Raw genomic sequence first — 17,883 nt, forward strand, 5'->3', positions numbered from 1 at the left:
GTGTAGGAAACGCAGTATTACTTAAATTTTTAAGTCATGGGTAATTGAAAGTATATATTAATATTAATTGTTAAATAATAATATTAATATTAATATTAAAACTAATTGAACAAATTAGATTACGCATTGTACAAATGAAAAAAAAACTCACAATAATTCGACAAAAAATTCTTAAAAACGAAAACTAAAAAGAAATAAAAAAAATCCTAATGAAACAAAATTTATTATATGAATAACAATATAGTGATCCGCGTACATTACAACATCAAAATTCATGGGGTGGTAGTACTAGCAATGGACCAAGTCAATCAAAATCCTTTAGAATTTTACAAAAGATTACGTCAACTGAAGATTCAGATGATAGTTCAAATCGAAGTTCTCCGGCTGTTAAAACTAATTTTAATAATAGTAACGATCAACCTCCACAATTACAACGGCCACATTATTCGAAACAAATGAGTCAAAATGGATTACAATCAGCACCTAATACACCGCAATCACCATATATTGATAACGAACAATTAAAACGAATGCAAATAAACGAACAAGATCATTTGAATTTTATGAACCGTGTTCGAAGTCAGGGTGAGTATAATACTAACTAAAAATTTAACATAATCGCATACGTATAGATAAACGTGAAAATAACTTGCATAATTATTTCGGTAAATAAAATATGACCTTTATTTAAATTAGAACAGATTTCATTCTTACTTCCTTCTTATATACAACTCATATATACATAAAACATTAAAAAGCATTATTTTTTTATATCAAGTTCAAAAATATATTCATTCATTAAATATTATAATAATTGTACCGCTTTCATTATTATGCACCCATCTTTGATCTTTTTCTTTACAATCTTGGCATTTCGTAAAAAAAATATAGGGAAACCATTTTCATGAAATCAAAACAACAAATACATATATACATACATTGTTCTAAAATAATATTTGAAAACATACACACATAAAAAAAAACACACTTCCCATCTCTTTTTCGAAAAAGTAGACGAAGATACAACCAAATGTAATGCAGATGATTTCCGCTATCGTGGTACTACCGTACCATCACATACATCCAAATTGTTACAAGATGTTCTCGGTCGTAAAATGAAAGAAGAATCATTTGATAATTCGTACAATGGTGGCGATTCCATTGATCCATATATTAGACAAATGAATGGTACGGAAATGAAAAGCTTTCGTTTTTTTTGATAAAACAAAACAAAAACAGCAAATAGCTTGATTGATTTAAAAATATACCTAATAAAAAAAGGCAACTTGTTGAACTAAAAATAAATTAAAATTATGGTGTTACCACACTAACTTAAAGTTTGAGTGGAATTTTTGTTAAGTATTTCAGTAGTTTGATAACTTAAAATAATTTCAAACATATAGTTTAATGATTTTAATAAAAAATGAATTTCATATTCTAAAACAGGACATTTCATTTAGAGAGTTTTTTTTATATAAATTAATAAATTAAAAATTTCTATTTAAATTTCAATTATAGTTTTTTTTAAAATGTTACATTTTATATTAATTTAAATAGAAAATTTATTTTATATAATGTATTCATTATTGTTTTGTAAATTTTTTAGGAACACCACCAATAATGCGCCAACCACAACCTCCTCGGTACACCCAACAGCCAGGAGGTTTCTATAATGACGGTAATTATATTTTCCAAAAAAACTTTAAAACATACTTTTTTATATAATATTGTCGTGCCGCACGTGTATAATACCGCATAACCTATAATTTCTAAAATTTACAAAAGACAGTGAAAGATCTAAAATTATATTACAATGTTATGAATCTAGATATTCGGTGTTCAATCGCCGTCTTTCGAAGTTGCTAGTAGTGATTACAGTAATTTTTTGATGTGGTGATATGTATTGGTACTGTCTCACGAGTTAGGTTGTGCGATATTAAATGCGATACAATATGTGTGAGATGTGATATTCACATACTCAAATATTATTTAAATGATAAAATTTTAATTTTTTTTAGATTACTTACAACAGCAGTATGTACACCCTAGTGAACAAAGAGTACCGGAACCAAAAAAATATACTGGTAGTGCCATCCCAAGTAGATCATTTAAATTATTGCAACAAATGACAACACCTGAAAATGCTGGTAAGTTTTAGTTTTTTCATACACTTCTGCAAATGTATAATAATGTATGTATGTATGTGTATAAAATCAATTGATTTATACGAACATACATACAAAAAGTGTTTTTTTTTAAATTTAATTTGATAATTTTTTTTTACATGTTCATCATATAAAAACAAAAAGATTTTAGATTTTGTATTTCATCACAATTTCAAAGAATTAATTAAAATAAAAATTTGTAATTAAAAATTTAATTTAAAAAACAACCAAATTTAATAGCTCATTTTTAAAATGTGTCACATACAATTTTTTTTCCTCATTTACTGTTAATTCTAATACAAAAGAAATAAAATAATTTTAAATGTTTTAAAGTAATTCATGAATTTTAAATTGATATTACAAAAAAATTAATTACCTTATTTATAATAATTTATAACTTTAATTTTCTATTGCTTACTTAGAACGTTAAGCAAGGAGGGTTTTGTATTAAATATAGCTCATGAACTTTGTTAGATTCGAACTAGATTGTATTTTATTTTTTTAATCAATTAAGATCCACATACGTTTAGGTATAAAACTTTTGTCAAATATTAATCCAATCTAACGAAATCCTTGAGATCAAAGTTTCCCAACTGAGACACTGTGACTGACTTAGACTTCTAGTAAAATTTCAATAACATTCTGCAATATTTTTAATTAATATTCACAATTGAATCTGGGTTACTTATAGTTATTATAGTTTAGATAAAGTTACTATAGTTATATAGTTTAGATAAAGTTAAATGAGTTTCACTTCACAACTTTTCCAACATTGCAATGTTTTTACATTTAACAATCTTAACTTCAGGACGAGCAAATATTTTTGTCACAGTTGTAATGAACAATAGCTTTGAATTAAGTTACTGTATTTTTTTTTTATTTCCTCTAATTGGTCTAAAAGAATCTTTTCAAGAATATTTTTCTTGAATTTTTAAAATAAAAAAGTAAAGATTTTTAAATAACTTTGCTAAAATACATAAGGTATTTAATTTATGTTTTGTAATATCTATATATCAAAAAAATCATAACATTTTCAGCATTTTATTTATATATATATATCATATATATAAAATATATATATTATTTTGGAGAATGTTTTCTTTTGTAAATATATTTTCTGTTCATTATAAAAAAAAAAGAAATTCATTTTTATCTTAAACTTTTTCGATGTTAAATTCATATCTGTAGATTTATGAGTAATTCGGAAAGCTTTATGACTGTTTTTTAAATACTTTTAAAGAATTTTTCAGAAACAAGTTAATTTAAATTGTAAAAAAAATATTTTTTATTAGCTTCCATTGTAAAAGATAATGTTTTTGTTAAACCAATCCTTTCCATACATACATATATATATTTTAATTTTTGCAGAAAAATTACAAAATTTCATTATTGAACAACTTATGAAAGCTAATAAAAAATTGCAATGGTTTTAGTCATTAAGCTTGTGTTGAATATTTGATCGAAATTCAATTTATTGAAATTTAAATTTCAATTTAGTAAGTAATTTAAAAATCTTATTAAATACACTGGCTAGAGTTTTATCGCATATAGGATTATTTTTAGTATTTAAGAATGTAATAATACATACACAACTCAAAAAAAAAAAAACATAAAATATTTTCTTTTTTTCGCACATAAATTCACTTTCTTCTTTTTTATAGCCGAGATGGAAGGCTCGGATGTTGAACATGAACAAATATCTTCCAATTCATCATATTCATCACCGAACAATGATAATAACGATAACACTGATAACAATGTCAATCATAATGATAACATGAATAACGAATACAATCATAATAATCACAATAGCAACAATAATAATGATAATAATAATAATACAAATTATAACAACAATAATAATTGTAGTAATAACAATATTAATAATAACAACAATAATAATAGAGCCCAACCATCACCTACACCATTAGATCCACCAAATTATCCTTATCCATATCCACCATATCCACCTTACGGATATCCAGGATATCCACCTCCCTATCAATTTCCACCGCAAAATTTACAGAGTCATGACATGAAAAATTGGCCGTATCCACCTCCACCATATCCGTATTATTACCATCCGTATTATCCTCCACCACCACATCCCTTACATCCTCCACACCATATACCACCCGATTATGATCCACAAAATTTTAACAATTCATTTTATAATAGTAATGGTAGTTTATATGGCAGTTATGATTCAAATGCGGCTGTACGAAGACGTCGTAATTTAGCGCGTAGTCGAAATGGTATGAATAATGCAATCACAAATGGGTGGAGAAATAGTGCACCTCCTAATATTATTGTAACACAGAGTTTTGATGAAACTGAAGAGGAAGAACATATGGAATTAGAAAAACAAAATTATAATAAGGATGAATTGACAGCACGTGGATATAGAGCATCCAGTGTTATAGTTGATTCAAACTGTCAAAAACCTAACATTGGTATTAGATCTAGTAGTGAGGCTCCCGAAATAGAGAGTATAAATGCAAAAGAAATAATTTCTAGATTTAATAATATTATTAACTCTGATCAGAATAATAATCAAAAGTTCAAAAAAAATTCTGATTCGAACAAAGGAAATAATTCTTCCAATGATTCTAAAGATTTTGTGAGAGAAGATTCTGTTATAGATGAGTTGTCAGCTAAATTAGATGATATTAATAGTTCAGATACAATAAATTTAAATATAAGCAAAACCAATAATAAAACATATTTAGGTGAATCTAATAAAAGTCTTTCAAAATCTTGTAGAGATAATCCAAGCAGTTCACATACACCATCTCCTAACCTAAATTCTAGTTCGTCAAATTCCCCAATTTCTAATTTTACTCAGTCTGATAATGAAATTGTTCCAGTTCCAAAAATAATGAAAACAGATAAAAGTTCTTCCGAAGAAGAATCTTTTTCTGATTCTGATGATTCCGAGGAATCATCGTTCGAAGAGTATGAAGAACCAGTATTATGTTCCAATAAGTCTGTTCGTGATATACAAACGTATAATACTGAAACAGATGAGGATCCAACAACAGAAAATAGTAAAATTTTAGATCAAGACGATTTGGGTAATGAAACTGAAGCTCCAGAAGATCCGTTTTGTGAAGAATCTTTTAAAGCTAGTAATGAAAAAATTGACAGTAGATTTAAGGAAATGTTTGATGAAATTGAGTCCCCTAATTCGGAAGAGGATGAAATTCAATTTGTATTCATGAAAGATGGGCTGGAAGATATTGGTGAAGAAGAAGAAGATGATAAAAATTTTTCTGGAAGTGATACTGTTGAAGCCTTAGACAATGATGATAAGACTGTTGAAGATTTAAATTCAGGAGATGAAACATATGACGAAGAAGATTTGAATCTAGTAAGCGTTCGACTTCCCCTAAAACTTTCCTTTAGTCGTTCAGAAAATGATGAAAATGTTACAACTGTGGAAGTAGGTACAAGCGAGATTAAAGATTCTTCATCACGTCGTTCAAGCATTGTTTCAATAAAAGATGACCTGAGCGATTTTAACGCGTTATCTCCACGTTCTAGTTTAGCTTCTACCGAACTTGAACACTATTGTTGTGATAAAAGCGAATCAAGGAAGTCGTCGATTAGTGATATTAAAGATCAATTAAAACGCATCAGTTGTTCCTTTGATTTTGATGATACAGAAATGCCAATTGATTTACAGGAAAGAAGTGAAAAGGTTTCTTTAAGAGCAGATCTTCAAGAAACAAATTGTAAAAATGATAAAAAAAGAAAAAATTCTGATGACACACAAATGCAAAAAGAAATTAATAGAAGGTTTAGTATTACTAGCATCAGTGCTGTAGATAGTGATGACTGTGATGTAAGTGTTACAGTAAATCTCTCGACGGTTCGTAGTGGCTCTAACGTATCTGAAAAATCCCATGAAGCAAATAAAATTGAAAAATCTCGAGAATCTGTTTTTAAGAAAGAAGACTCTGTAGTTACAGACGAGGAAGAAGTTTCGGTTTCGTTTTCATTAAATATGAGAAATAAATTTTTAAATGAAACTTATAACGGCGATCTTACAAATAATATAGCTAAATCTGATTCACAGTCCTCATCAAATGATTGTGTTGATTTAGTAAATGACAAAGCAGAAGTGGTTATTGGATTGGATAATCAAAAGGACCAAAAAAAGGGATCAACATCAGAATCTGTGCAAACCACTTGGGAAGAGCATTCTAAAGTTACTTCAATGCTTATAGCGAAGTGGGCCTATAACAATCGTGACCTTGATGATGAAGAAGGAAATAATCAAGTAGAATTAGCTAATGATGCTATTGACTTTTGTGGCACTATTACAAAATCTAATACAACTGATGTAGAAACAACGCTTGATCTTTCTACAAATGTTGAGGAAAATAATATAAGTGAGGAAGATGGGGGTGAAATTGATTTTTGGGCTAATATTAAAAACCACGATGATGATGGATTTTATCGTGCTCCAATTGTACATAACGAATCAACAGATGACTTTTGTAGTACAAAAACTATAACCCAAAATGGTGATATTATAAGTCAGACAAGTACAAATGATATTCAAGCCTTTAATGAATCGAAAAAACAAAATGAATTTTTGAGGTTACCAAATCATGAAGATATTTCAGCTGATTTATGGACAACTAGCGAAAAAGTATCTAAAGTTAAAAATGTTAAGATGACGGATAATGAAGACAATATTGATTTTTGGAGTGTCATTAATAATGAAGAAGAAAATAAAACGGTTCAAGTGACAAAGAATGAGAGCGGTGCAAACCTTCTGTGCAATAAGGAGTACGCCAATGAAAAAAAGACTTTTGCTATAACAACACAGAATAGTGGTAATATTGACTTTTGGCAAACATGTGAAAAAAATAAAGAAATTGAGAGCAGAAGTGCGAAACTTGATGATAATAAAACTGAAAAAGAGGAAAAAGAAGAAGAGGTCACTGATTTCTGGAGTTCCAGCAAAGCATCTGATTATGAGGATGAAGCCAAAACGTTGGAAAAACATAAAGTGATAGACAAAACTTTTGAATATTGGAAATCAGTGGATGAACAAAGATATGAAGAAACAGATATGATTGAAAAGAACTTTACAGATTACTTGGGCTACAATGGAGTGTCAAATGATGAAGTAAAAATGGAAGATGTAAATGGAGATAATGTTCTGACTTCTGAAGACAACAAATGTGAAATAGTAGATGAAGCTCGTCAAGACTGTGATAAAAAAGCTTTTGAAGAAATGGAATATGAACCTGTAATTGACTTCTGGGGAAATTATAGCGAATCGAACACAAGTAAGCAAAATGATAGTAAAAATATAATAGAAATGCAAAATGTTATACATAACACAAAATTGGGCCAAAATTTGCCAGAAGAAAAACGAAAAAAATTAAAAAGTGATCAGAAACAACAAATAGTGGAAGGTGAAAGCAATACATGGGTTGATATAAATTGTCCTAACGTGGAATATAACATAGCAAAGGAATATAAAATTACGGAAAGTAAAAGCAAATCTGAAATTTTGGCAGTTGAAAATGCTTTAGGTGGTTCAACTGAAATTAGGCAAAAGCATACAAAAAGTAAAAAGAAGAGGAAAGAATCAGAATCTGAAACTGAAACAAGTAAATTAGATTGTAATTCTCTAAAGAAAGAGAAACACAACGTAAATGAATCTGTGTCTGAATCAAGTAATTTAGAGGTTAGTAGTTCAAAGAAAGATAAATATAGAAAGAGTAAAAGAAGTGAAGATATGAAGAAAGTGAAGGAATTTGTAGAGGTCTCTGAGAAAGGTATTATTGAGGATAAAGCAAACTTATGGGAATCTCAAAACAATTTGAAAAACAACAGTAATACTGAAACCGCTGCCGTTTCAAGTATATCAGAAAAGAATAGTTCAGAAAGAGAAAAACTTAAGAAATTAAGAACAAAGGATGAAGCAAGAATTGGAAAGAAATCTATTGAAAGTAATGATAAGGGTATAATAGACGATAACATAGATTTTTGGGCGGCTCAAAATGCTTTAGAAAACAAGATAAATTCAGAGCCAACGGTTATGAAAAAAGAATTGCAGACAAAGAATTTTAAAACTGATAAACATGCAAAAATTAAGACAGAAACAGAAGCTAGTGAAACTTTTGATAAAGTTGTTATTGATGATAACATAGATTTTTGGGCAGCTCACAGCATTTTAGAAAGTAAGAAAAATGTAGAGCCAGTACTTATTTCAAATGTTTGCGAAACTATTGGATCAAAAAAGGATAAACATAAAAAATGTAAATCAAAAGAAGAAACAAAGGAAAGAAAACAAGCGGTTGATGATTCAGATAAGGTTGTTATTGACGATAATATAGATTTTTGGGCAGCTCAGAGTGCTTTAGAGGAGTTTGTTAAAAGTCAGAACCCAAATAATGATTATGTAGACGAAAATTTCTCCTCAGATAATAAAATTAAAAAACAGAGCAAACTACAAACTGAGGTTTCAGTTGATATGACAGAAAATAGTGAAAGTGTTAACGAAGTTTCTGAAAGTAAAGAAGGTAAAAAGAAAAATAAAAAATCTAAAAAACATCGAAACAAACATCCAATAAATTGTATTTCTGATAAGCAAAATGAATTAGAACTATTAACCTCACAATACTATTGTCCAGCAGAAGAAGTTCAGTACTTTGGTGAAACAAATGAAAATAAAGAAAATGCACAAGAAACTGTAAACGAAGTTGTTGATAATGAGATTGATTTCAATGATACAAAAGATTATTTTGAACAAATTACAAATAAAAAAGTTTCACAAAACTCGAAATATATAGCAATTGAACCCCTAAAGAGTTCCGAAAAACAAAGGACAGACTATAATCAGGAAAGTTCAACACAAAATGAGTTTGATTGTTGGAATTCTTTAGAAAATAACGCTGGTAATGAATATTGTTATTCTGAACAAAGTTTGAAACAAAAAAGTTCTGATTCTTCTGAGCTTCAAAACTGTGAAAAATTTTTACAAGATCAGTCAAATCAATGTAATCACATTGAAAATATCGATCATCAGAATTCAAATGGATTTAACGATAACTCAAATTTTGCACAAACTATCGATAAAAATGAAAACAAAGAAGAATGTCGAAATAATTATAAAACAGCTATGAACTATTTCAAAAGACGAAGTTCAATCCATGAAGAAGAAGAAAAACGCAGAAGAGATCGCAGTACAAGTCGCTATGATGATAGACTTAGGAGAGACTCAAGTACAACAAGGTATGATTTTGAAAAGAGTAGAAAAGAATCAAATATGACGCCATGCGCATTTGAAACATTACGAGCGGATTCAAATAGAACAGTAAATGAATACGACAAGTTAAAACGAGGGTCAAGTATAACTTCAAGTGATTGTGAGAAATCGCGTAAAAATTCAATTACTAATCAGAATGACAACATGCCGAAAATGCAATTTCATTCTAATTCTTATGAACCAACAGTTTTGAAATCAAATTCTAATTGTTACCAATTAGATAAGTCAAGAAGATCGTCTTCTATAAATCAATATGAAGCGACATATTCGACTGCAATAGATTCATTTAAAAATGAGTTTGAAAATGAGATTAATTCTAAAGAAAACTGTTATAATTATTATAACACAAATTCTCATGAGGATGAAGATTGTGAGGAGATTGAAATTGAAATTATCCATGAATGCGATGATAACAAAAACACGAATAATTTGGAAATTGCACAAGAATATAATAATGAAAATGACATTTCCAAAGCTTCTGTACGTCATAAAATAATGGCCTTTGAAACAGGTACTGTTGAACAAACTAAAGATATAAATAAGCTTGATATACAAACTTCTTCAAACACGTCAAAAGAGAATTCGAAAGATAACTTGAGCAGAACTAGCTCATTACAAAGATCTGAATCAGAAATAGATGATGATTCTGGTGTTACAGATATGAGTAAGCTGATTTCAGAGACTGACACCGAATCAGAATGTTTCCCAGAACTTCGTAAAATGTCAAGATATGAACGAGCAGCTACACACTCTCGCTTATTTAGATTGTTAACTGACGAAAGTGAAGCGGTAACAGATATTTCAAAAGAACAAATGACTGAAGAAGAAAAACGATTAGCAGAGGAATTTAATTGTAAACCTTCTAAAAAGAAAATTATACATAATGTTTCGATAACAAGGCGTAATAATCCTGATGCGATTAAACAAGCCGAAACTATGTCACAACGCAGAGAACGTTTATCACTACCTCTTAAAGCAAGCACTAGCATAGATTCAGATAATCTTTCAACATCAAATTCACCAATGTCCCCAGCAACAAGTACAAATAATACGAACAAAGCAGTTAGTGATCAATTAGTTAACGAATTAATACAAAGTTTAATGTTAAAAACTAGTGGTAATCAATTTAAACATTTACCAATGGAAAGAATACAAGCAGCTGCTAAAAGAGTATTAGAAGAGCATTTAGATTCATTAGATAACACCTCTTTGGAATCAACACCGGCTTTAACACCACAAGAATTTAAAACAGACTCTTATTCGGAATATTACGATTCGTGGAGTAATAAAACTTCAAGTAATAATGTAAATAGCAGTAGTACGATACGAAATAGTCCGAAAACAATTAAAAAACCTGACGTAGAAAATAAATTACCTACCGGTATAAGAAGAGGACGATCAATTGCAAGATGTCCAAGAGTTATTAGCTCAAAAACTGTTAATACTGATTTAACTAGAATATCTGAATCACCAGATATATTTCGAGCAAATAGTATGACTCGTAGTAGTATAGAACGGGACAGTGAAAATGCATTTAAATATGTTCGAAGTAATTCAATAACTAGATGGGGTAAAGTATAAGAGCAAGGGTAGATAGGGGTAAGCAAAAAATTTAAAATTTAAATACGGACTGATTTTGCATTTATATAGATAAGTTAGTTACAAAAAGATCTTTTGTAGATCAGAATGTATATTTGAATATATGAAAAAAGAAATATAATGGTTTCCTATTTGCCAAATAAATCAAATGATGTCATAAAATTTTCAATTAAAATAATTGAAAATATAAAAATTTACGTGAAAGAGGTTCAGAACTGCGAAAACTCTTTGTATTTTACCTAAAAAACGTTCTTCCAATTCATTAACAAGATAAGATTTTTGTCAAAATTTTGCATCAACACAATTCATTCAAAGGTTACCATTCATTCGTTTTTTAAAATGAAATTTAACTGACGAAACAAAAATATAAAGTTTCTTAATTTATGTAATGCTCAAAAATCAGCTATCAATAATAATAAATATTTTATTACCAAATTTTGATGCAGCTCCAGCTCACTGCCATTTTGAATCCGGAATTTTCCGTGCGCATTCTTCAATTATTAATTTTTTTTTTTAAAGATAACCTATATCTTGAAAATTACTTTAATTTAATTGAAAATATTTTAACATAACACAAAATTAAATTAATACAAATTTTTAAAATAAATATTATTTTGATTATATGTTATGTAATAATATTCTTTTGAATATCATATATGAGTAAAGTGTCAAGATTTTCATTTGAAAACTCGTTCATTTAAAGCATTTAAGAAAAAAAAATATTGAGATCGTTTTGCATTTAAAAAGAAATTTTTATTTAATTTAAAAATATTCACACATACACATATATTATTTTCTTTAATTATATAAATTCATTTAACTGTATATTACATAATATTATATTCTGTAGTTGTAAATGTTGTATTTATTTTTATAACTTTCTGTTTTGTATAATAAAAGAGAAAAATATTCAAAATATCTAATTAAATAATGAGTATAAAGAATAAGCATATTTCCAACAAAATATTTTTTTTATATTTTAAGTTTTATTTAAAACTATATATAATGTTTTTAGCAAATATATTATATTTTATTTTATTGAATAATTATATATAATAATATATCAAATCGTAAGTAATATATATATGTATGTATATTTATATTTATATCCTATTTATATTAATTTCAAAACAAAACATAATAATATTATAACTGCCATTTAATCTATCTCTATTCAAGTAATTGTTAATTGTTAATTTTAATTCTAATCGAATTGTCATTGCTTAAATATTATGAATATATTTAGACAAAATGTTTTGTGAAAATATTATATGAAATGTCATTCTTTTGTCAACAAAATGTCATTTTTCACATAATTAAGTTAAAGTTAGAGAAAAAAGAGACTCACAAAATATACAATATCGATTAGAAATCTCCTTCTTTAAAACAATGTTTCACAATATACATATATCTTATTCGATTCCTATCTAATCCTAATTTTTTCCTTTCCTCGATTTCACTTAATAAATCCATTTACATTTCATTTCCTTTCAAATTTTCATAAAAACAATATCTTAACTCACGAAAACACAAAAAAAAAAAATAAAATAAATATTTAACAGAGTTTTCAGTGTTATATAAAAAAAAAACAAAAATAATAATAATATGAAAATAAAGTGTTGCGAATTATCAAAAATAATTAAACGAAAATCAAAGAATACAATATTGACATTTCATCATACTTTCATAATCTTGATACATATAGAAAATTTGACTTAAAATAAAATATAAATGCAAGAAAGTCTCTCGGTACAATACGAAAATTAATATAAAAAACACAAAAATTTGAAATATTTGTTAAATAAAGGTATAAAAAATTGATTAAAATAAATATTTGATTATTTTGTATAAATTTTTTTTTCTGTAAAATTATTCGTTTGAATTTATTTTTTTTTTAATCACATTTTGACGTTCGTGTTTTCTATTATATTATATTTTTTGCATACCTTTTTTCTTTTTATATTAATAACAAATTTTAATCATAAACAAAACAAACAAGAAATTTTCTTTTGATTAGAAAATTTTTGAAAAAAAAACTCAATTCAGACTAAATAAATGATAAGACTAAAAATACAAAAATATAGAAAATGTGAAACGAATAATGAATTTTTCACATATTTTTTTTTTAAATATAATTAATTTTTTTTTTTTATTTATAATATTAACAAAAATAATGAATTCATTTAAAAAATCATAATTTAGTCTAATAGGTTTTAAATAGCAAAAATATTTCTTATTTTTTAATACTTCAAAATAAAAAAATTATACTGTAAAAATGTTTTAAGAATTTTTGCTATTTGAAAATTCCATAAAAAAGAAAATTAAATTTATAAAAAAAAAGAGCGCGTACCTTAACGACATATAAAAATATTTTCTAGTCAAAACAATGGAGTAAACTCCACCTTTTGGCTTGCGAAACGAACTAAAACAAAAAATGAATAACTGTAAAATATGTAAGAAATAAAAATAAATAATTTTATAAAATAATAATTATGTAAATATAAATGAAGTATGAATTTTTAGATTTGGAGATTAAAATCAATTTTTCAACACAAGGTTTTAATGTCTAAAGACCAAAGAGTTTAAAAATTAAATTAAAATATAAAATTATACTAAATTTTTTATTAAAAAAAAAAAAAAATTTGTAAAAAATTTAAAAGAAATGTAAATTTTTTTTGGGGGGATAACGTTTTATAAAACACCAATTTTTAATATCAAAATTTGGATTTAAATTTACGATTCTTTAAAATTTAGAATAAAAATGTAGTATAATTTTATTATTGTTTTATAATAAAATGTTGGATTTTATATAAGATAAAATCAATCACAAAATCATATCTTACATTTTATTTTGATTTTTGATTTCTTTTCTAATTTTTTTTTTTTGTAAAATTATAAAGCTTCATATATAATTTTATTTTAATTCCTAATTTCTTATTTCCAATCATTATATATTGTTCGTTCCGTTTGTGATATTTTTATTTAATTAATTCATTAATTCTTTTCTTTTTAATTTTTGAAAATATTTTTGAAATTTAACCAATATATACATACATATTTAAAACAACAATCAATAATATTTAATACATTTACATATTATTATAAATAAAATATAAGATAAAAAAGGTGAAGTTTTCTCAAAAACAAAATTGTTTTATCGTTTTTTTTTCTTTTTGAATAAAAAAAAAAGATTTTTCATGTTTTTAAGTAACGATTCTTTTTTTTTGATATATTTGTTCTATTTTTTACATCTTAATGTTTTAAATAAATAAATTATTTTAAATTTTAAAATAAATTTTAAAATTTAGAATATTTTGTTGTGTTTTTATTTTGCATATATTCAACATATAAGTATAATTAATAATTTACTAAAATATTTGCTCTGTAAATAAAAAAAATGAAAAGCTAGCAGAATTTTATTTCTGTAATATTTAACAATGTTAGTATTAGCAGCTGCATAACATATAACTCAAATCTCATAATTAGAAATCAAAATCAGTAGCCTCAAAACTTATAATTTGACAACAATTTGAAATAATTTACAATCAGGCTTGCAATTATATCAACTATAGGTTAACATATTATGTGATGACCAGAAATTCTAATTTTGAAAAAAAAAACAAGAATTATATTTGATTTTGTAACTTAGTGGCTATCTATTTAAGTGTATTAATTTGTTTAATTGGTATACTTTACTGAAATGGAGAGTTTAACACTTATTAAATTATAATTTGGTGACAGATATTATTATGAATAATTTCTCGAACGAAATCAATTTTTTTGACTTCGAAAATAGACTTAATAATAATATAGGTTATCTATCAATCATTATTTTCGACTTGATGGATAGATGGGCTTGTATAAAGTATAGTATTCCTTTGAATTAAAATATGCATATTGATCATTTTAAAATTGAAATTCAACAGATCATTTGTATAGAATGTGCTTCTCTTAATATATAATATATAATTTAAATTAAATAACATTATGTTTTAGTTTCTAAATTTACTAAAATAATCATTTAATAAAAATAATTAAAGAATTTTGATTATTAAATAAAAAAAATTTAGAAAAAATTTACATACATAAGAGTTTTAGATATATGTACATAAAACATTTATTGATTTTAAATAATTAGTAATATTATTTGTTATTTATCGACATATATTTATATACATTTTATAAAACATAATATTTATGGGTTATATTCAAATTTGAATTTTATTCTTATGGTCAGATTTGTAAATTTTGTGACTTATAATATGCCAGTTTTTGAAATAAATTGATAATTGCAAATAAAGCCAATTACTTGGCAATCAGTTTAGAAACAATTATGTCGAGTTTGTTGTCATTTTTTGCCAAGTTTACGACCGCAATTTATATTGTCTAGTTTAATGAAAATACTTTTTGAACACTTCTTTTCAATTTTAAGGAAGCTAGCAAACTTATTGTTAACATTTCTAGAACAGTGTAAATTTGGCTCTTTGTTGAATTTCGTATTGTGCAACCCGAATTCTCTAAAAAGTTCACCAGTTAGTTTCAGTAATAATTAGAATTTAAATATTGAATTTCAAAAATTTCAATCAATCCGTTCCGTAGATATAAAAAATGTAAAATCGGCCCCCAGGTTTCTGAGCCCTGATCTTTCTAAAAATTTTACGAATTCATTGTTTTAACACCACAAATTTAAATTTCACGGAAATTGGTTGATAATTTCGTGTTATATTACGCAGAAATGTAAAATCGGCCCGCAAAAATCTCTTGTTTCAGAGCTCTGATATATCCCGAAAGTTGATCAATTCGTGCCAAAATAAACTCACATACAAAATTTTATCAAAATCGGTTCAGTCGAATTTGAGATACACGCATCCACACAAACTCGCAGACCTATAGGCTAAAAGACTGACATCTCTTTAAAAATAGTTTATTTATGCTTCCTCACTACAAAGAAGCGCGTTACCACCGAAAACTCAACATCCGAAATTTGGTACCACCACATTTTCTTTCTTATTGTATGCAATGCGGTCGGTAAAAAAACATACGTATAAGTGATTTGACATGAATTTGGCATATAATTTCTGAAGTGTGTAAACCAACCAACAGCGTTGATAATTTTCACCGCTCAAAATTTCAAACTGTAAATAAAATTTCATATAAGTAAACTGTCAATCTGCAATTTTAACCACAAAGAAAATTAACTTAACATTAGTTGCATTGTATGTATGATGTAATTTATACGTCTTATAGAACATAATTTATGTATTAAATTTAAATTTTATATGAATTTTTGTTTGTCTGTATTATATTTTTTTTCAATAATATTGTTATAACTTTGTGTGGACATTTTGATTATGTATATTAAAATTGAAGTTATATGTGTATAAGAATTGCTAGATAAAGATTTTTGTTGCTCATTTGCTTTTTATTTATTTTTGAATCTAACTACAAATTATTTATTTTTTATTAAATATTTTTACATAATAAATTCATTTTTAATAACAAAAAAAAAACTTTTTTTTTATTTCAGGTCCTGGCCTTTCAGATCTATAATTATTTCTTAATTTAATAGAAATAAATTGTAGAGCATCATCAATTTTTTAATATTTTTTGTCTAAATGTTAAAAATTAAATTGATTTAAATAAATTAAAAAATATATATATATGAAAGTAAAAAAAAAATAAAAAAGTAAAATTACAATTTTATAGTAACAAAAGAAAACGTTTACATCAACATTTTACTGATTTTCAATCATCAAAAGTTTTTTTTTTAAATTTTTTGTATAATTTCGTTGATGGCATTTAATTTTTAAAACAAAATCATTAAAACAAAACAACTTTTTAATATTTAACAAAAATAATGAAAAAAAAATTAATAATTTTACATACTGCTTTAAATTAACAAAATATACAAAATAAAAACCTTAACAAAAATTTTAATAACACAGAACGAAAGCTATTTGAAATGATGGATTATTAATATTAAGAAAAAAAAAATAAAATTTTCTTTTTGAATCTTTAATTTGGGAAAATAATATATTTCAAAAAAAAATTATAGTGGAACTTAATAAATTCTTTAATAATTAAAAAAAATACCATTAATATTATCAATATGAAATAAAATATAAAAAGTTATTTGTTTGAAAATGTCAGAATCCATATCAAATGTCATATGTCATACATACATTAAGTGTCATAAAATTTTAAGTTGCCATTTTCGATTTCATTTCACTCATATTCGTTTCCACATACAATCAATATACATACCATCATCGTACTATCGTGCCATTTTTTTTATATCACAATTAATTCACAAATCACAAAATATGCTTAAAGAAAAAAACTAAGCAAATAACTTTATTAAACTTTATAATTTATACAAAATTAAAAAAAAAAAAAGTAAAAAAAAAAAATAATAAAAAAATCCTTTATTTTATTTATATAACAGTGTCTTTTATTTTATATAATATTTAATTTAAGTTTTAATGCCATAAATACTTAAAAACAAAAATCTGTATAAAAATGTTTAATTTTTTTATTTTAAATTGCATATATACATATATATATATATATATGATAATATTGTTCCAGTTTTTTTTTTCAAATTTTGCTTTTCTTTGTGACCTATGTATATGTTAGATCAATATATTTGTATATTAAAATATTTTTATTTTTTCACTACTTACTTATAATTTATATAAAATTTTTTTTTTAGTATTTACATAAATTTTTCAACTATATTAAAACTATTTACATGTTATGTAACTACAACAATAATATTATTTTTATGTTTATTAATTTTTAACAAGGATTATTATATTAATTATATAT

The 17,883-nt window shown here is 25.3% G+C and overlaps 1 protein-coding gene across 1 annotated transcript in view; it reads left to right on the forward strand.

Moving 5' to 3' along the window:
* LOC129612385 (uncharacterized) overlaps positions 1 to 11,810 on the forward strand; it is a 55,660-nt gene extending 43,850 nt beyond the window's left edge. The window contains exons 9-13 of the mRNA XM_055525945.1: positions 245 to 585; positions 1,015 to 1,188; positions 1,607 to 1,678; positions 2,019 to 2,147; positions 3,815 to 11,810. Of these exons, the coding sequence (XP_055381920.1) occupies positions 245 to 585; positions 1,015 to 1,188; positions 1,607 to 1,678; positions 2,019 to 2,147; positions 3,815 to 11,037 (7,939 nt within the window). The 3' untranslated portion in view covers positions 11,038 to 11,810. The remainder of the gene's footprint in view (positions 1 to 244; positions 586 to 1,014; positions 1,189 to 1,606; positions 1,679 to 2,018; positions 2,148 to 3,814) is intronic.
* The last annotated feature ends 6,073 nt before the right edge of the window (positions 11,811 to 17,883 follow it).

Source organism: Condylostylus longicornis, unplaced genomic scaffold (assembly GCF_029603195.1).
Source record: "Condylostylus longicornis isolate FDR11 unplaced genomic scaffold, ASM2960319v2 ptg000072l, whole genome shotgun sequence".
In the NCBI taxonomy this organism is placed as follows: domain Eukaryota; kingdom Metazoa; phylum Arthropoda; class Insecta; order Diptera; family Dolichopodidae; genus Condylostylus; species Condylostylus longicornis.